The sequence below is a fragment of the Macrosteles quadrilineatus genome, unplaced genomic scaffold (assembly GCF_028750875.1).
Source record: "Macrosteles quadrilineatus isolate MER2022 unplaced genomic scaffold, UCM_ALF_1.0 Scaffold_5__1_contigs__length_97177068, whole genome shotgun sequence".
Classification (NCBI taxonomy): domain Eukaryota; kingdom Metazoa; phylum Arthropoda; class Insecta; order Hemiptera; family Cicadellidae; genus Macrosteles; species Macrosteles quadrilineatus.
In genome coordinates, this window is record NW_026542598.1 from 90,295,841 (window position 1) to 90,317,698 (window position 21,858).

Below are 21,858 nucleotides of genomic sequence, written 5' to 3' on the forward strand. Positions count from 1 at the left end.
CAACAGTGTTTTGTCTAGCTTAGTGATATTACATTGTTGATCATCTAATAGCTGGCTATCCCATGTTCAAACGTGCCTGGATTCCAGTGTAGCAAGAAAACAAAAACAACTGTTAAATCAGCTGATTTGTCAATTGTTGAAACCAATCAGAGTTACAGATTTGTTTGTTTGTGCTTGCGTAGTTATATCCAAAATCATTTTCGAACTATTGATCAGGCGAATACTGTTTTGAAAAATGTTTCAGTCCACAATATATTACGTGCGTTTTAATATTTACTATTTATCTATACTTATTTAATACTCAAGCAGGATTTTTGTGACAATTACTCCTCCGAAACTACTGAACCGATTGACATGTTTTTGGTCTCATTGGAAAGAGTGTAGCGTGAAGTTGTGCAGGAAACTTTCTTTTTAGGGAAATAATTAGAGAATGGGGCCCTGGGGCCCTTTAAAGTTTCGTATTTCTCCATGAGATTAACATGGGAAACAAAAATTGTTATGAAACTCCAGCTGTTGTCAGAAATTAAAAGTGAGAAGAAGAACATATGTTAATTGTAAACAGTCAATAAGTTTGCTAATTTAACAGTTTGCTACAAATATTTACTGACTTGGTTGAAATGAAATGTTTACTATTTGAATTTTGGTTGGCGTAAATATTACAATGGAAAAAGCGAGAGAGCCTGGATTAATTGATATCTTAAAAAGAAAACTGAATTAACACTGTGCTGCATTTCTTAGTAATCATTGAAAGAGCCGATTTGCAAACAATGGAAACATAGGAAAGTCATAGAACACCACCAAGGAGAAGAAATAGAAATGTTTTTTTTTTTTTACAATTTATAATCGTTATTATGGGCAACCTAATGCGGCTATGAGTAAGGCTATTTGTAGAAAACACTAAAAAACAATATCAGCCTTTGGAAAAAATGATAAGATATTTACAAGAAATGTTGATTATATCGATCTGTTATGTGCATCATGAGTATTTCCATAATCTTTAAATTGGGTCTTTTAAAGTCAGAAATTATGACTGTTATTCGTTTTAAAATAACGCCTGTAATACCTAGCAATTGCTCGAATTCGAGCAACAGGGACACTAGTTTCATAAAATAAAAATAAATATTACAAAATAAAAATTTTTACTTAATCAACTATTATCAAATTAACTATAGTGAAAGGGAAAATCATATGTTGAAAAATAGTTCGAAACAAGAGAGACTATTAATACCAACCAACGCTGTTTTGGGTTATTCGATATTATCCACAAATAAAACTTCAGGAATTGAAATATGATAAACAGTGTATTTACAGTATCTTGAGTTAGTAGAGTATTAAAAAAATTATACTATGTATCATAGTAATAAAACAAAACTTTTGTTTTATTCTCTGAGACTATATTATTACGACGATTTTAAAGAAATACTTCTTTTTTGAGAACTCCTTTTAAACTTCATACCGACCACTATATGCTACCTACACAACGGTTTGATTCTAGAAATTGCAAGTCTGAATGTATAAAAATAATTTGTAAAAACTCAGAATGAAGGCAGGCATCATTAGTTTGGTTAAGGGCAGCTTCAGGTAGGAAGAATTATGGAGACCTCTGGTGCAGCCCTTGTTATAAGGGTGAGTCGTTACACCCTTCAACTTACTGCAATAGTGTCTCTTTACATTATGGTGTTGTAAAAATGAATGTGGCTTATTTTATGTGGTGGAATGTAATTCAAATATTTCAACAACTGGTTTGGGGAATCTGGTATTGTTTCTGGCTATAAACGTATTCTAACTTGTTGCCCAAGTTTTATTCGGGGAGAATCAATTCCTTATACTGAGCGGCTTTTGGTAATTAAAGAATTTCATTTAGCTTACCTATAAGGATTAAAAACTATAAAGTTTCTTAAATATCTATACTGAGAGACAAGTAGGTAGTGTTTTTTTTTAACAATAACTAGCTGGCCCGACAGACGTCGTCCTGTCCTATTGTGGTTTTATGTCACATGCTCGTTCATTTTCAAGATGAGCTCGTTCGCATGGCTCAATCACGTCCTGGTTGAAGTTCGTTCGCTACGCTCACTCATCTTTAGGTTGGAGCTCGTTCGCTGCGCTCACTTGCCTTCAGGTTAGCTCGTTCGCTACGCTAACTCGCCTCCAGGTTGAAGTTCGTTTGCTACGCTCACTCACATTTTGGTTGCAAATTAGCTATTCTCATAACTTAAAAAAATATAGTGCTGCACCCTGTTGGTAAACCTATTAACTTTTTAATGTTATTGAACATCACAGAATCAGATAGTTTATTTGAACCAGCTGTTAAGATTCTTTAATTCCATTTAAATATGAGTACTCATAAGGTTAACATGGGAAACTCCATAGCCACTGGGGCGGAGCCCTTTTGACGGATCTGCACCAAACTTCACACAAACCATCCTTGAATAATGCTTAATAATGCCTGAAATCTTCATTACAATCTGTCGAGCGGTTTTGGAGTCCATAAAGGACAAACATACAAACAAACATACATTAGATTTTATAGATATAGATAACAATATTTTTAAAAGCGTGTTCTCCAACTTATTTAAGGGGTGATTTTGCGGTGTTTCCGCCACTAAAACCCCACACATCAAAGTTATATTTTTTACAATAGTTTGGTTTTTATATTCATATGTTGTTTTATTTTTTTTTTACAACACATGAATACATTTTAGCTTGGACTGATTTTCTACTGTAAAGAAAACAAATATCTACCTAAATACGTAGAAACCAAAATGATCAAACTTAAAAAACGGATACTCAGCAATCAAAGGCATTTTTTTTTAAATTGAACTTCAACGAATAATTCCCAAATATCCAATATTTTTGGGAGAAGGGAGATGAGTGATCTGACATAATGAGAAATGATTGAATCTTAACGAGATATTGATTTACAAATATCGTAAACGCACATGTCGAGAGATAAGGGAAGAGAAAGAGACCCCCACTTGTTGAATATCCCCCCAACCCCCCTCTAGAATTAATCGTGAACAAGTCCCAATACCCCCCTCCATACTTCCCCAACCAAACCATCGAAACCACAATATTATCGATAGCCATTCAGTGGCTATGCTTTTTCCAGTTTGTTCAATATTAAACTTTGTGTCGTGTGGAAGCGTAATAGAAGTTAAATAATACAGTGAATGAAAGTGATAAGCTAATAAAATAAAGTTGTTGTTACGTATTATACTTTTAACCAAAAGATAATTTGATGTATTGTACTTATAAGTTTACTGTACACTGATTATTGTGACCATAAAATTAAAAATATACATCTCATAATTAATTTTTTACTAAATTTGGAAAATTTGCTATTTCCAATTATGAAATCAAATACGTTGCCCAAACACTATTTAATATCTTTATACTTGAACTGTAAATAAAGAAAAGACGGTGAATATACTATAGTAGTAATCAGTTACCAATATTAAGGATGACCATGAGGTTGCACACATTTGGCAGTATTGCCTTCAATTAACTTCGGTGCACATATTGGCAGTATTTCTAAACACATTGGACCAGATTTGGCAATACCATGACCGGTGTTGTCCAAATTGATCACTAATTTATAAATTTTTTGAAGTTTTAACCAGATACGGTACGTGGAAATATGTATCAACAGTGATGAAAAACGAACTGTATGCGACCCTGAAAATAGCTGTAGTTCAAACAATGAACAAATTCATTAGCTGTAGTTGGAATAGTTGTTGACAAGTAGGGATTTCTTGATTTTTTACTTTGGAGAAAATATAAACGATTAAGATGCTTGGGATCGATTAACGTTTCAATTTAAACTCCTCAAATACGAGCGAAGAAACAATGGTACGACAGTAAAGTTTTTTTAAACAGAAAATTGCTTGCGATCCCATTGTCAACAATGTCTAAAACAAAAAAAGTTTGTTAAAACGTTGTTAAAAATGCCTATTTTCCCTGGGTTTTCATCATTTATGAAAAACTGTTGCTAGTCCCGAATATTAATTTTCTTAAGAATATTTTAACTAACTTCGTGAATTGATTTAAAATCCCCAAAGAAAAACAAATGGTATATATTCATTTATAAAAACGTAAACCTTAAATATTAATTACTACTGTAACTGATAACCATATAAGTATGAAGACCGAAAACACCCGGTAAAACATTAAAACATGTTTGCACCTCCTTACTAAATGATTACTTAGACTAGTCCGCAAAGCATTGTTTACACATTAACCCGCCAAATCCCATGGTTTATTCGGCGATTCAGTTATTAGAGTGATGGGCTTTTAACAGAAAATATCTGCAATGTAAAATCCCCTACTCAATTATTACTCAAACAACAAACCCCCCTCCCCACACCCTTTCAGTCCCCTCTAAATGCTCATTCAGATACCATTATTGTTGGTACGTTAACAGACAAAATAAGGAAACTATGGCAGTGCGTTATGTTTTTAAAGAAAATAGTTTTCATCTCTTACTCAACAACTACTCCAATGATTACTAAAAAAGTATCCTTCTGTGTCCATGCAAATACATCCGTCCCACACCAAAATGTTGTTGACCGTTCGAAAACTTCTGTTGACATTATATGTGATCGAATTTCAGTTTCCTATTTTGGCAACACTGACTATTGAATAGCTGCCCATTGTTGCAGTTTCATACACCAATAGCCAGAGTATAACATGTTTACAAAATGGATAGCTTAAACACTGATCAACGTGTTAAAAATGCAATTTTTCTACAGAAACAAAAAATTTCACACAAAATGTATCGCGAAGTTAGAGAGAAAGGTATAATCAATTTAATCGTCCTACTGAGCTAACAGTTAGCAAAATAGTGAAGAAATTGAAGGACACTGGAATCATTAGTTGTGATTTTTTTGACATCGTGGAAAACTATCAGATGAGAATATTGCTATAAATGATGGTGTGAAAAGGGAGCCACAATAAAAAAATTTCGTCTGTCGTATATATTAGCTGTATCGTACGCCTCCCTTGTGTTTTGCATAAGAGTTTGCACATGCACTCTTACAAAAGTCTGTTATCTTAAGAACTAAATCCAATTGATCATGGACAGTGAAGAATTTACTCATAGCAAAACTTTTCGAAGAAAATATTCTTTTCCGATGAAGTAAGTTATTTCGGGAAATATATCTGGGCACGTTAATTAATAGAATTTCTTAATACGGGGCGTCTAAAATTCTCGGATCGTACACGGGACACTTTTGGAATAACTGAAAGTTGCAAGTAACTCCTAAAACAAGTAAGCCTAGGTAACTCCTAAAACTTGTCAACAATCGTAAAAATCTACTTCTGGGAAATTATCTTGTTGTGGAGGTTCAAAGAGACCATTTGACTGGAATAGTTTTCTACTGTAATGACAATTTTCAAGAAAAATTTCAACCAAATAATATATAAAGTCAAATGGATTGTGTTCTTTCTTGAGCTCAAAATACGAATCTGAAATTGGACATCCCTTTCCCATGGGTCAACAATGAGTAATTTCTAACAGAACACATTTTCAGGACCACTCTCTTTTTACACCTGATTTCTTACTCCAAACCAAACTGTTGATTCACCCGTTGTTTATACCTGAACAAATACGGAAGCCCTGGGTCGTCAGTGGGGTAGGCTAGGATCGATGGTAGGGGGTTGTGAGAGAGAGAGAGAGGGTGAGAGAGGGAGAGAGAGAGAGACTGCGTGTCGCCGTTGCGCCGCTCGCGCGTTGCTTAGCTACGAAGAGCAACTAGTAGCCAGTAGTACCACAAGTGTCATGTGCGTCAGGTGTGACAATCAGTCACAGTGACAAGTCGGTGTGACAAGTGACAAGTGTGACAATGTCGCTCACCCTCCGGCTCAAGCAGTTCCAGGTGGCCAAGTGCAAGGGGGAGAAACTCGCCAAAGTCGTCTTTAGAGGTACGACAGAAAAGTGGAAAGAAATTTGTGTGGAAAGTAATATTGGGTTATTTTTGATAGGATGTATGTTGAAAATTTTGTTTGAAAAATAAGTTTGTAGAGTTTAAACATTTTAATGTTAGTTGGATGATTTTGACGGGGTTGGAACGTTCATGTCGATTAAACTGTATACACCCTCAAGTTGAAACCACTGGGTTGAACTTTAACTATTGGCGTATTTGCTGACGATAAAAAAATGTAAATTTGTAATTTATCACCATTTGCTTGTATCTTTTACCGTCTGAGATAAAATGTGTCGTCAAAGTGGTTTCGATCGTTGTTGAAAGCGATTAAATTATTTGTAAATTTTCTCTTGCATGGAAATTGAGTTGGACTTTAATATTTAAGGTAGGCTATATACTTGTAGGTCGTAGCATAAAATCCAAACTATTTTTTCCAACTAGTAATTTTAGTATCGCCTTACACTTGTTCATTCGTTCATAACCTTAAAACGTTCACCACTCCAAAAGACATATCCAATTTATCAATCACAAAACCACAAGTACTTTTAAATAAACAACAAGTATAAGTATTTTTATAAATTTAAAATATTTTACCATTCCGATGACGGATGCAGTTTTGTTTTGCACGGTTGACCTATAACTGACATACCGGGCAAGGTGTGTCGTAGGCGTCACAAACTGGGTTACGCGCTCACGCACACAAACACGTAAATATACGTGAAAATACACACACAGACGTGGGGTGCGTGTTGGTGCAAATGCTAACATGGTTTATTCTTAAATATTTACATATGTCGTGGAAAAGGACGCTTATCGATTCCGATTGTTATAAGTTCTCATTGCGTGAATTTAATATTGTACAAATTCATTTAGTCAACGTATTTGATGTAGAATGAAAAAATTCTATGCAGTATATTTTTTTATGAATCAAACCACGAAATATTAATAATGAAGTTAGAATATTTCACAGTCTTTGTATCGAAACACTCTCAACATGTTCAACACGAAATGAAATGGTGATTCTCAACGTATTTTTAGTAAAAGTGTTTTTAACGTATACTTTTGAATGGTTAATATATATAAATTGAAATAACCGTAGTCCTTTTGTAGCAAAAAATCATTGCAGTATTTAAAAGACTTATAAATTGTACAACTATATTTCCCAATGTAATTTAAAAAGGTTGATGAAACACTCCACAAAAACTACCACTCTTGATCAGTCAAATACTTGGTGTTATATTGAAGTAACGGAAATTGATATACCTAGCTATAGCAAATATTTGAGTGGTATTTCTTAAAAGAAACGCACGAAAATAACTACTCTACAAAATTAAGTAAGGCCTTTATCATACGCTCAGTATTACTTATATTTTTGTAAAGCCCGTCAGTTGAAAAGACCATAATTGTTGTAGGTTATACCATTGACTATACGTTATACTGTAAAATATTAATTAAACCAAAAGGTCCATTCGTTTTAAGCTAAGAAATTGAATTTCAGTTCCCAAAGGCCTTTTAGCGAATTTCCCTATAGGGAAGTAGCTATTACCGTAGGTCTCATGGTAAGACTTAGGCCCGGGACCAATTTACTTTTTCATTTTAATGTCCCCAGAGGCCAAAAACACCATTCGTTCAAATTTTTATATATGTATATATATATATATAGATATATATATATATATATATAGATTTATATATATATATATGTGTCCGTGAACACGATAACTTGAGTAATTTTTATCCGATTTTGATGAAATTTGGTTTGTAGGTGTAAGGCGGGATAAACTTGAATGAGTTCGCGATCCAGCATGATCGGACCATGGGAACAGGGTTTTATGGGGGGTTTTATGGGGTAAAAATTGGTTTTTCTCACTTTTTACCCTCAAAACACAAAATTTCCCAATTTTTCTCTAAACCTTCTTAAAGAGCTTAAAAAAACAAACAATTCAGTATATCAAAGTGTTTTTGTACGGTTATTGGTTACGGAGAAAACTAAAAAAATGGTAAATTTAAAATTCCCATGTTATTCTTATGGAGAATATTGTAAAATGTTGTAGTTTGCTTGTTTATGGATATATTTTGATCAAACTTGGCAAATTTATTTATTTTATAGTAAGCTATCAATATTTTACTAAAAACACACTACTTTATTAGTTTCCTTGTAGCAGCAAACCTATGTACTCGTTAAACCTAATGTTATTTAAATAGATCAATTGAAAGTCAATTCGGCCAAATGGAAATTCGCTTAGACGGCAGGTTTGCTGCGGCGGGGGTATTTTCAATTGCGGACTCTCAAATTAGCACTTGTCAAGGACTTTTTTGATACCTTTGTTTGATTCTAAAGTAATTAGGAATAGGTGCATTTTTAATAAATTTTTGTTTACTTTAAATAAGCAGGTTCCTTCATTCCAAATAATAAGAGGACCTTATGAGGTCTCGAGAGCCTTTAACTTTAAGGTACGTCATACCATGCTAAATTATGGTAGATTGGTTAAATAAAATCATAAATAATGGCAGAATATTTTCTAAAACATTCTTGGAAAGTTATTTAGGATCCAGATATTCACATTAAAACCAGTATTGTAAGCTTCCAAGATGTATCTTTCAAAACCTTGTTGAGAAGCTTTTCAGTGCTTAAACTTATTTTCTTCTTGAAAAAATTCGAAATATTATTAGATTTATATTTGTGTTGCGTAGTTAAAGTTATGTTGTACAAATAAGTTTTGAAACTGGGATTTTAAATGCAAGACTATGTAAAATGTAAACAACAATGTTTAGATTTGTTTAAATGTGTATTTAGTTACTAATATATTTTCTATTAGTTATCTTCATTCATATTTAACTTAGAAGGTCACCTAAAAAATGTATTTTCCTCAGGACTAAGTAAATTAGTTAAGAGACTAAACCTTGAAGCAAATACTAATTTTACTGTCCATTAAAAGAGTATATTGGCTCTTTCATCTTAGATCGTTTCGTACCATGATCATAAAATAATTATTTTTCAATGCTTTGTTAAACGTTATACATACTAGGCCTACATACCAGATTAATTTGAAAAATCATCGTTTATAGTCGCATTGTACTTTGTTTAGAGTTCGTTGGTAATCATTTTTTTTTTAATTAATGTGTAAGTCTTCCATCTCCACGTGTTATCCTTCGTAACATAAAACTACTGTGAAGCAGAAGTTCAATTTCCATCTTACAGAATACAATATTATACTTTTGATAACAATAAATTGATAACCACCAACAGCGTATTGGGTAAAATACGATGCCTTCCTTTCACACTAACCATAACTAGTAATTACGAGAGCTCACCTAATGGTCGAAAACCCGACCAAAAGTATGTACAGTATTGTGCAAACTTCTCGATTTTCACCACACGCTGTAAATAAAACATTTGATTGAATTTGTTCAATTTGTTTTGATTTTCTTTTATATTTTGTTGTTATTTTGTCACCAACTTGTCAACCCATTGGACCCATGTTATTTTTTATTTTAAATTCATTTTTGAGAAAATTCATTTTTTCATTTTTAGGTTTTTGAGCCTATTTTAATTTCTAAAGGGATTCTGCACATCTACAGGAAAATATATTTTATTTGGTACGAAACGCGTGTAATTTGGTCCAGTAGTATGGTAAGGCTAGCTGTCATAAGTTTTGCAAAAGTTTTTTAGTATACAAGATTAAAAATGTAACTCAGGTAGTGTCACAAACAGCTGATCGTTTGAAATACTGAGTAAAGGACAGACACAAAGAATACAAAGAACGAAACTTTCAGGTTACATTCGTAATTGGGTGATGTTTACCTCTGAAATGGTAAACGGGTTTTAGATGTCAAAAACGGTAACGTAGGGAGAGATTATTGCAAACTAGATTCCTTATTCAAGAACAACTGTTTTTGAAGTATCGTTATGAGCCAAAGCTTTGTCCTGCGTTGTAATTCCTAGTTGTATATTTTGTTCTAGAAAGCTGGTATACCAAAGATTGCAATTTTGAATGTCCATTGGGCTTAGTTCAAGAGAATATCAAAGACATAAATATGCGGAATATGCCTATAGGTTGGTCACCGTGTGCTGTTTTTATTCGGTTCATTGGGTATCGCATTAGCCAGAAGAAAAACCCAATGACTTTATTGAAACCAGGGTTTTTATGTAAATGTAAAAACTGCTAAAAACCACCAGTGCTAGAGAAGACGTGGATCTGAATGTATTTTCTGCTATCACCATAAAATACATTGCACTTGGCATTATTTGACAACATGTTGTATTGATTTAGCGATAGTGCGAATCATATTAATGAAATGAAGGGTAAATACTATGTAATATAAAATATCTATAATTTATAGCTTTCTTATTGTTTTTGTTGAAACCAATCGACAAAATGTTTCTCATACTATGTTAATAATAGTTTATATATGTACTTTATTGACGGATTAAATTTTAATCCCTAGAGATATTGCCCTGTAGAATCTCTGAATATGTTAGTTTGGTAGGGATAAATATACAGATTACATTGAATTGGTTTCTTATAGATATTGAATTAAATAGGCTACCTTTCTAAATAACATATTGAATATCTTTCTTAACATTCGTCCAACTATAAAAAGGTTGTTGCATAACATTAGACTAAACCTACCAAAAATATTAATCAGAGTTGAGAAAATCTAAGTTATTTATAATAACTTATAATTATTGTGAATTGTGTACATTGAATGTTAATCTACAAATTTGTGTACAGATGCAGTGTGGAAATCTGATTAAAAGATAGTCTCCCTTATACGGCTAATTACTAACTAGGTGGCGTTCGCAGAGGCATCCACAAAATTGAGCGGAGTCATCGAGGGTTCATGTTATATTGTTTTTGTCATACTGCAGTAAAAACAGTCGTCTATGCGTTGCAGGTCTAAAGTAGCATTTTTACTCTCCAGGGAGTAAAAATAGTTTTTAGCCTCTATGGAGTAAACATCAGCTGTTGTCAACTCAGTTGTAAATTTGAATTGTAAACGATTGCATGTATCTAAAATATGTATCAATTCGTGCTTCGTAATCATTTTAACCTAAAAAGTCTACAGTCTCTTCCCATAGCATTTTAGTATTGCAGATACACCTGTTCCCTCTCTTCCCATAGCATTTTAGGATTGCAGATACATTAATGTAATTGCCAAAGACAGTTCCCACACTCTGCATTGTTAGCCTTACTAATTGCTTCACTATTTCCTACGTCATAGACCTGTTTCCTTCCTTTCTCATTACATTTAAGATTACAGACACATTTATCTAACTGCCCAAACGGTTCCCCCACTCTGCACTGCCAGCCTTTAATACTTCCTTCACCACGTCCTCCGTCGTGGGTCCTGTTTCCTTCCCTTCTCATCGCATTTTAGGATTGAAGATACATTAATCTAACTGCCACAGACGATTCTCACACTATGCTCATACTTTACTATTTCCTAAGCCACTTCCTACGTCGTGGACCTTTTTTCATCACTTGCCATATCATTTTAGTATTTTAGATACGTTAATCTAATTGCCACAAACATTCCCCACATTCCACACTGCTCACCTTACTACTTCCTTCACCTCTTCCTACGTCGTGAACCTATTTCCCTCTCTTCCCATAGCATTTTAGGTTTGCAAATACCTTAATCTAATCGTCATAAACAGTTCCCACAGTCCGGACTGCTTGCCTTGACTACTTCCTTCACCACTTCCTACGTCGCAGACCTGTTTTCCTCCCTTCCCATAGCATTTTAGGATTGCAGATACCTTAATCTAATCGTCATAAACAGTTTCCACACTCCGGACAGCTCGCCTTGACTACTTCCTTCACCACTTCCTACGTCGCGGACCTGTTTTCCTCCCTTCCCATAGCATTTTAGGATTGCAAATACCGTAATCTAATCGTCACAAACAGTTCCCACAGTCCGGACTGCTTGCCTTTACTACTTCCTTCACCACTTCCTACGTCACGGACCTGTTTCCCTCCCTTCCCATAGCATCATAGGATTGCAGATACCTTAATCTAATCGTCATAAACAGTTTCCACACTCCGGACAGCTCGCCTTGACTACTTCCTTCACCACTTCCTACATCGCGGACCTGCTTTTCTCCCTTCCCATAGAATTTTTGGATTGAAGATACCTTAATCTAATCGTCATAAACAGTTCCCACACTCCGGACAGCTCGCCTTGACTACTTCCTGCACCACTTCCTACGTCACGGACCCAAGCTAGTGTCGTCATTTGATTATATGTATTATCCATACCGTTTCTGTCCTAATATCTGTGGAATAATGCTATCAGCTATTTCCTTATTTACTGCATTCAAAAGTCAACAGCTGATCATATGTCTTTGTTTATGTGTCAAATACTGCTTCCATAAGGATTACATTGAAACTTTGAGACCCAGTGGGGCGGATTCCTGAGAGACTATTTTAACGCCATATAGATGTTGGCACTCACCGATATGGTCTTTATCACCATGCAAAATTTCAAAACGATTGATTCAGCCGTCTAGGAGGAGTTTGCGTATTACGAAATGCATAAGAGTCGACGTATAAGAGCTTCGCTCGCTCCGCTCAATTAATTAAGTTTACCGGTTTATTTATGCTCTACGCCACCGTATATTGTATAGCTACCATTCTGTGTAAGGTTATTTAATTACTTATCTAATTTCTTAGTAATTAATTAAATAAGTAAGTCATAGTAGCATTTTGTTCATTAATAACTATCAGGGGCATTGTGGTCTCGTGTTTTATCGTTAGTTCTGTCCGGTGCACTGTAGAGGTCGTGTTTTGTTTACAATTTGATTTTACTATTTCAGTCATTTAAAAGCAAGACTTATAACTTTTCAAAACTAACTCACGTACCTGATTAGTTACGTTTTACAGTAAGAAAATTTAATCAATGACTAAAATGCAACAATACAGTAACTTTTATATGTATTTTGTACTTCCTTAAGAGTATATTATGTTAATGAAAAAAGGTGCGTTATGTGAACCAAATAAATACTAACACTTTCAATAAATGATTATCAGCTTTTATAACACAGAGCTCTAATGTACTCTATGGCAAAAGGGAATAGCCTAATAATGCGGTTGTTACTCCATGGAATTATGCAATTATGATGGGTTGTTGGGCCAGTGTAATATCCCGTAGAAGTTCGGACATTATTAATACGACCCTCGCTTATATAGGATCAGATGATGCGCTTAACCAGTGTAATACCCTTAATCTTTCTTTTACATTGGTGTTAAGAGTAATAGGTCTCAGTAAATCATCTCTCAAATAAAATGAAGTATCTTAATAGTCAAAACTAAAAACCACTAAACAATATAAAATCCAACAATTAAATTTATTATATTACAAAATGTTAAATTACAAAATGTTTGGTTTCTTGTTAAAAATATATATTTTTATTAATGAATTAAAAATAGTATTTTTGCAAAACTATCGCACTGCAATGTTCTAAGTCGGATATATCCTGAGGAATGGAAGTCTAATAGCTAATTCTGCATTTTGGGTTTAGGTTATACAAAATATTGTTCTAAAAGTAGAGAAATAAATGGTTTTGTTCCCAATCGGTTGAACAAATTCAAATCAAGAACTAAGACTTTTAAAAGTCAGAATCAAAATAATTGTGTAAATAGACCTAGTAGGATGTTTAAAAGCGAGGTATTCAAATTTTCAAACCTTCAAACAACTTCGGAAGATACGTATAGGTTACGAGTTTATAGTCACGTATGAAAATATCAGAACATATCTCCGCAAAATTTAATTAAATCTGTAATAATCAAACAGGAACTCTATAAACGTTCTCTCAAGAAGTTGATAGTCAACTAAACTGTTGAACGACTCGCTTATGACTTTCAATAGCATTTGCATTTTAATCAAAACCTGTAAAGGTCGTAGTCTTAGATTAGGTACGATCACGCTCTTAAAGTGCATTTATTACCTTTACAGTCTTAGGGGACTTTATGTGTGTCTAAATGTTAACTAAGGATTTTGTATAAAATTCTAGAATCCGTTGGTAAAGCTGTTGAGCCTTTTACACGGTAAAATGTTTCGCGAAAAAGTTTTTTTACAGATTAAATGTGAGTGCTTTATAAACTGTCTAGAATTAATCTAATTGTATTACAAATATCACGTAGTGGTGCAGCTGGTAGTTATTGCTCAGGACTTTTGTCATCAAGTCTCAGGTTCGAATCTAGCCAAACAAAAATATTTTGTGGCTAAGTGATAGTGTCGAAAGCCAGAAGTCTGGAGAATATGTCATGTTGTTCACCTAATTAGGAATCGAAAAAATAGATTTCCCAAGCCACTTCAACTTTCGTACTCTTCAGAATTATATTGCTAAAGCCAGAGATAAAAATATTAGCCAATCCGTAGCAGTAAATGTATGAAAAATATAACTGATTTGCATTTTCTTTTGATCAATGATCATTTGAGAAAGAAGTACGGATGTACGATATGAGCTTATGATTACGAAAAGGCTGAAAGTGATGTTTTTTAAATTTTGTTTCAAACTAAAAAAATGTAATTAACTTTTCCTGTAAGAAGTATGAAAAATTCTCTCAATTAAGCTCATTTCTCTGCGCTCAGGTGTCGAGAGGAGTTTCACTTACAGTTTTTCGTCACAATTATGACGTCACTAGCGGCAGTTGTGAGCTTTAACAACGTTACACAAAATATATTTCGAATAAAACAAGGTTTTTGAAGGAAATTTATGTGAAAATTAATTTTAAGTTTTTTATAACTACTTTTTATTGCTGTTTCGGACACTATTATAGTATTAGTCTTGTTTGGGTAATAGTTTTTTAATTTTAAGTTAGCTTAAAGTTATGTGAGGACGATTGCAAAACAACTAAAGATTACAGCAAGTTTTAGCCTACAGTCATTAATTACATCAACAAATTACAATGATATTTTGCTAATCAAAGTAACAAACTTTTAATTATGTTTGAATGTAGTATTCTACAACCAAACGTGTTATTCTAAATTAACTGGATGAAAAAGTCTATAAATCTATTTCGTGTTGCACTAACCCATTTAGTTTAGAGTAATACTGGTAGCAACAATGCTAGCAGGTTGCCATAAAGGTTATTAACAACAGTTCTGTTAGGCATAGCGTTCTGTAAGTGTGATTTGCTATCCATTAGTAATCATAATTGTCAAAGCTCTTTCAGCCAGTTATTCATCCTCATTTGTTTAAGGTTTCAGTAAACGTATTTAATAAAATACTGTATTCTTTTAGAATTAAAATTAAATTAATTCGTCAATGTTAAGGAAAGGTAGTATTTTCAAACGTTTTATAGAGCGTCGTTCACTTTTGTTTACCGAAGTAGAGATTCCATCTATATGGATCCAGCTGTCACAAATTTTTGATTAAAATAACTTAGAATAGTGAGCCAGTCATAGATCACGCTGGTGTCTAAAATATAATTTTCTTTCTTTTTTGTTGTTACTGAGATAAAGGTTAATTATTGAAATATCTTTTCTTTAAGATAATTTTTGTGAAGAATAGTAGTTTCAGTAACACTGTCCGGAAATCAGCAGTTTTTAGTTCCCTAAATCGTCCACAAAATCATCGTTTTCGGATAATTTCATATAGGGAACAGAAGAAAAACATACGGTAAACTTTTTGGTTTGCTAACCTCAAAATTTGTTTATGAAACATCACGATATTTTAATTTGTGCTTGTAATTATAAAAAATATGTAAACATTGATGGTGATAGACATAACCTCAAATGATGTGGTCTTATTTTGTAACGATTATTACGAGAAGGTTATTTTCCACAATATGATGAAAATAAGTTCATCACACGGAGCGAAAGTGTCTTTTTGGTACCTAATCGTATTTCCAAGCTTGGCTGCGCCTCGCTTGTAAAACACAATTGCATACCAAAAAGAGCCACTTTTGCTCCAAGTGATGAAAATAAACTTTCGTCAATTCTATGCTCATAGAGAATAATGTATTTAAGAGTTTTAGAAAACAAATATATATTAAAGACTAATTACTATAGCTGTGCTTTGCAACGGGGTCAAAATAATGCATTTCATTAGAGCTTATATAGCTATTTATATTTGAACTTTATGTAATGCTTGTATTTATTTATACAAGTAGGTTATCTGTTAACATTATCAATGCACTATATTTAATTACTGTTTATATGTTTGCATTACCTTCCAATCTAACATTTAAAACATGATTGTGGACAGTAGTTTCAGAAAGACATTACTTCAATTTTATTACCATACATTGCTTGCTTTATATTATTTTAATATTTTATTTTATTACAACTTCCCTGTGTTAAACATTGAAACATTTAGTTACTATTTTACAAGATGAGCTTTGCGCTAACTGAAATTTACAACGATTTAAACGTGTTATAAGTTCAAAGAGTAATTCATCGTCTATTGGTAAACATATACATTTAACTGTAAGGTTATGAATTATCGTAGCCAACCCGTGGACAGAGTTTGGAGTAGAAAATGTTAACAAAGCCTTGTAACACCCCGGGGTTTGGCAACTTGTGAATTAGTTAAACCCTCGTTATTTAGGCTGCAACTCTCCCTCGTTTGGCGGGAAATATTTAACACTTTGCCAGAGCTTTGCTGTAACACAAAAATAGATCTGGATATTTTTTTCTGTCTCCTTTTGCGTTTTTTTTTTGTAAAAAAAATAAGGTATGTCAAAAACTTTTACGTATTCATTTAGAGTAGAGGTAGCTCCATGGTCGAAAACTTGACCAACAATTTGTATTGTGCAAACGTCTCTATTTTCACACCACGCTGTAAATAAAAACATGCGATTGAAACGTTCCATTTGTTTAGATTTTCTGTTTACATTTCGTTATTGTTTCGTCACCAGCATGGCAACCCATAAGACCCATTTTAATTTAGAATTAATTTATTGTTCTTATTTTTGAGCCTATTTTAATTTATATAGGTATTCTGCACATCTACAGGCAAATATTTTAGTCACACAATATGTGTAGATTTTCCCTGCGATGCACAAAAGCTGAGAAAAAAGGTTTTCATGAAACTTGCTTGCCTCTTAAGCTATTATAGGATATCAGAGATTTGTTAACTGCACAACTTAAATTGTCATGTTAGCATCTAAAATATCAATATTTTCCAACTAGGTATTAATTATATGACATGAATCTGAGCTTTATCTTTAATATGTTTTGTGGAATAAAATTTTGTATGGTAGATCCTTTCTATTTATATTATTTTCTCTCAAAAGTACGTATTTTACATGTAATTAAAGCCTCAAGTAATTAATAAAACCGGTTGTCGGAGATCCATGATACACTTATAAAATATTGTGATGCGAAATTAAACAACGGGTTGTTTTATTCAAATGAATTTAGTATTCAACTTACTTGCATACATTAAATCTAAACATGCAATAAACAAACCATTTGATTTTAATGGCGTTTTTTTAAGGAGGTGACGTTTTTAGCTTCATAAGATATCAGTCCAACTCCGAACCCTGGTTTAGACACTTAAACGTCAACCATTTGTTAAGTATCATAATTAATAGTATACAGACAAATTCGTCGAGAATAAATTCCTCTCGTAATCGAACGAGCAACCTTGATACTTGAAGGTAAACACTATAAAAACTCGTCTACACAGACAATGAAAATACTATGAATGCAATATAAAAGACTAAACAGAGAACCATGTTATGTATATTCCTCCCAAAAATTAACAGTGAAAACCTAAAACGAAATGTTGTAATTTCTTAACGTTGGTAAGAGGTGCAAATCGTATTAAAAGTTATAAGTAAACCACTTAGTTGTCAAGTTACCAGTTAATAAGCTTAGTTTGGAAAAACCTGCGGCTTAGCAAAGTGCTAGGTATTATACTCGCTGGGTCGCAACTTTGGAAAATATGAAAACATTACCACTATATTTCAGTAGTTTACTTGTGTATCTTCATATTATTTCTCCAAGAACTTAAACCAACTTTTTTGTGAATTCCCCTTTATTCTAAGTGACAGTGATCTTTATCTTACAGTGTTTCACTTCAAAGGAAGCGTTTTCGTTAAATTGCTTGATATCCCTTTTATTACTAAACACAGATAAATTACTTGAGCTCGTTTAACAAAAGGCTGTAATGTTTCCACGAAGTTAAAGACGTTGGATTAATTTAGCAGTTGATCTAGTGCTGATGTTGTATAACAATAGTTAAGTTGCAGCTAATTTATCGCTAGCCATGTCGAGTAACCTAATACAGTAATTAATATTTATGCCTATCAATGTGTTGCTGTCTTCTGTGACTAGATTAAATAACCAAGCAACGTAGTTTGAAAACAAGCTAACAATGGAAAATGTACAAAAACGGTGGGTCAACGATGAAAATGTGTCTAATACTGTAATCGTATTTTTAATTAGGTACAGCTGTCCCAGTTTATGTCCATTGCTGGGTAGCTGAGTGGTTTAAGTGCTCGCCTAAAAATCAGAAGGTCCCCAGTTCGATCCTGGGAAAAGTCAGTAGAGTTTTGATGGAACTGGACCCAGCTGCCCCTGATCATTGAGATTTAAATAAACGATCATGACTGATGAAACAGCTGATTTTAGTCAGTAACAAAGCTACACAGATCATCTCACTCCATTCTACACTCATCCTTCACTCGTTTTTCGGTTAAAATACGCACCTAGGTCGCGTCTTCATCCCAACTATTTAATTAATGATTGATAACTGATGTTAAACTTGAGTAGCTTAGGATTAAAACTTCAAACTTAACAACTTGGTTGGTAATGAATACTAAGTTATCACTAATGTTGGTTTAACTCACTTTTAGGAAAATTGTCTTGATACAGAAAAACAAATAAATAAAGCAAGGTGTCATAGATTAGCTACCCACTATTTGATACAGAGTAATTTATCTTAAAGGCAAAACATCGTATTGTTTATCAGTTCATAGTTTGGAATAGGCCAATTAATCTCGATGCAATGAAATACTAACTCGTTTGTTGATACTCTTAATGCTATCATTAAAACAATCTTTCATGGACTTAAGGAGAGAAATATCTTTTTATTTTTTATTAATATGGCGGTTGCAGCTTATAATCTTTCATTTTCGTGGCCACATAGGTTTGGTTTTTGTATTGAGTGTAATACGGTAGAGTTCTATGAAAAAATAACTTTACAAAGACGAATATAGTTTTTTGCTCGAATTGAACTATCATTATTCAGTAGTTTGTAGCTTTGTTCACACAAGCTTTATGCAACCTAACCTATACGATTTCCTTGTAGACAAAACCTAGTTAATTATAAATTTAGAATATTTGAGAGAATATCGTGCAAGCAATAAAAAACTTTTAATGGAGTTTATTTTTTAAGAACTGTGATATTTAACGAATAACTAAAAAGTTAACTGCCAATCCAATCCTCCATAAGATGCCGTTGGCTATTTCATAGTTGTTGCAAAATAGCTTCATCTAAATAAAAAACTTAACTTGACTTAATTTAGCCTAATAATGCCTAGCTGACTTTCATGTAGATTCCTTGTAAAATTTCTCAAAGTGTCATTTAGATTTTTCTAACCGAAACCCAAATGGTGAATTTTTCTAATCTCGAAAAATTTAACCAACAATATTTTATCATTTATACTGATCCTATATATTCTCTAATATCAAAGTATTAATTAATCCTTAAAACAAGTTAAGCTCAATATTTATTACCAGATTTCAACCCTTAACAATGTACAAAGTAGAAAAGCATACCGTATAGTTTTTGACCTGGAACTTGTAGGATAGAATGATGTTAAATTTGTTACTACCTAGTAACTTAGCGAAACGCTATCCAAGTAGTTTCTTTTCTTAGAAAACTTCTCAACAAACTAGGTAAAGTTTCTGATACAACTAGTATTACATCCCCAATCAATACTTGTAATGTCTTGAGTTGAAATGTTAACTATTCTTATTCCTCGTACATTAGTCAACCAACGTAACAATGAAGAAGTTGGTTAATCGAAAAGTATAAGTTTAATTTAAAACTTACTACCTACATTCTGATTTCAATAGTTTATGGTTGAGTCAACTTTCGTTTAAGTTGATTGCACTATGAACACTATATAAAAATAATAATTATATCAACATTGAATTTGGGAATAATTTATCAAACACACTTTTCATCTTCATTGTACTTTCTTTTAAACATTCTTCTAAAATGATAAAGTCTTTCAACATACATTACCAAATTTGTTTGTAATTTACACAACAAAAATGAAATAACTGCACAGGTATAACAGAAAATTCAATTTGTAAAATACAAATTTTGGACCCCAAGTAAATATTCTGTGCTTATACTACACATGGATAAAATGTCACGATTTTTCAGAATGAATAAGGTAATCTATTATGGAAATTGTAATTTTCTTCATGAGTGGTTAGGCAATTTATACTTCATCAAGTTTGTGATTGTTTAGTATTTTCATTTTACATATTTTTTTAATATACCACTTTAGGATCTTGCAGAGCTTTTAGTAACGGTTTTATCCAAAGACTTTACCGTGCTGCAGATGAAAGTAATTTTCAGTGTAATGGCCCACTTAAATCCTTGTTACTGGTAAGCTTAGGAATCCTCATATCTTATACTTAGCGTGACATTATGTAGGCAGACTTTGCTGAGTAGCATTTAGTGCTCTTGGTTTACATATCTGTGAACAGTGTTTGATATTTAGTATGAAACATTGATAGTTAATAATATTTATTAAGCTGCATTATGTAACACCAGTCAATGGTAACACTAAAATGGTACTTTTTAAAATACAGTACCCCCACGCTATAGAAGCACCAATTAGAATAGGCTCAGAACCCAAAAACACTACAGTTACAAATGTTTTTAAATTTGAAGAACGTAACGGATATAATTTAAATACTTAAGGCTTTACAGACTATTGAAAAAATGAAGCTAAAATGAATGTGAAAAAGGAGAGCAATTCTTGAAGTATAAATTCTATCAGGGGAAGGTTTTTAAAAATGTATTTTAATTGACCGAATTGGCGAAATAATATCTAAGAAAAGGGATTAACTCTAACTAAGTAAAGAAACAAATATAGCAACGAATGATAAAAACTGTGGAGAGGAGAAAAGATTGATTGACTCAAGAAGAAATATAATTGAAGTGACCCAATTAAGGCTGTGATATTATAGTATAACCAATATAATTTCTCTCTTCAGTTATTGTATTTGAAAACATTTTGTTGGAAAAAAGTACGAGGCGTTAGTGGTTTACTCAGATTTACAGTTTTTGTACATGAAATAAAATTTTAAGTTTCTTTTAGTAAAATTTTTACTAAATTCTATCCATTCTAAAACTTAAGTTAAGTATTTTGTGGTAATTACCTCCACTGATATATTTTAAACCTTAAAAGGTTAAATTGAGTAATAAAACTACATAAGTATAAGTAAATATTAGGTCTACGCAAAATCTGACGTTTGCACCAACATAGAAATATATTGCCAAATACATTTCGATATTCACATTGAACATATGCAATGCTATAAGTATAAACCCAAAAGAAATATTTTACATCCATACAAATACGCAAACACTGAAAAGAAAACAGTATTTTGGTTCTAAAAACCCGGCGAAGGTTTCCCCTAAACGAGTACACTCCGCCTAAATAACGAATGCTTTACTAATGCACCAGCCACCATACTCTGGGGAACGCGGTAGGTTTTGTTCTATTTTCTACTTGGTGCACAGGTTGGTTACCATAACTTGTAACTCACAAAATCTTAAAACTGATGTGTTGTGTGGTCGATTTTGTAGTGTTTACTGTTTAGTGGGTTGAGAGCATACTTCTGCCCTACAAAACCCGGGTTCTAATCCCACAAACCACAAAGGCTCTTAACCATAAAAATATGCCAGTCCTGCTAAACTGATTTAGTTAAAGGATGTGCTAAGACACTTAAGAAT

General features: G+C 32.9%; 2 protein-coding genes across 2 annotated transcripts in view; one reads left to right on the top strand and one right to left on the bottom strand.

The window, feature by feature from the left end:
- Positions 1-21,858, bottom strand: part of LOC128994037 (calcyphosin-like protein) — a 145,295-nt gene that overhangs the window by 116,237 nt on the left and 7,200 nt on the right. The window lies entirely within an intron of this gene.
- The window catches only part of LOC128995784 (otoferlin-like), a 150,345-nt gene continuing 134,327 nt past the window's right edge, over positions 5,841-21,858 (top strand). Inside the window, exon 1 of the mRNA XM_054420802.1 lies at positions 5,841-5,919. Within this exon, the coding sequence (XP_054276777.1) occupies positions 5,841-5,919 (79 nt within the window). The remainder of the gene's footprint in view (positions 5,920-21,858) is intronic.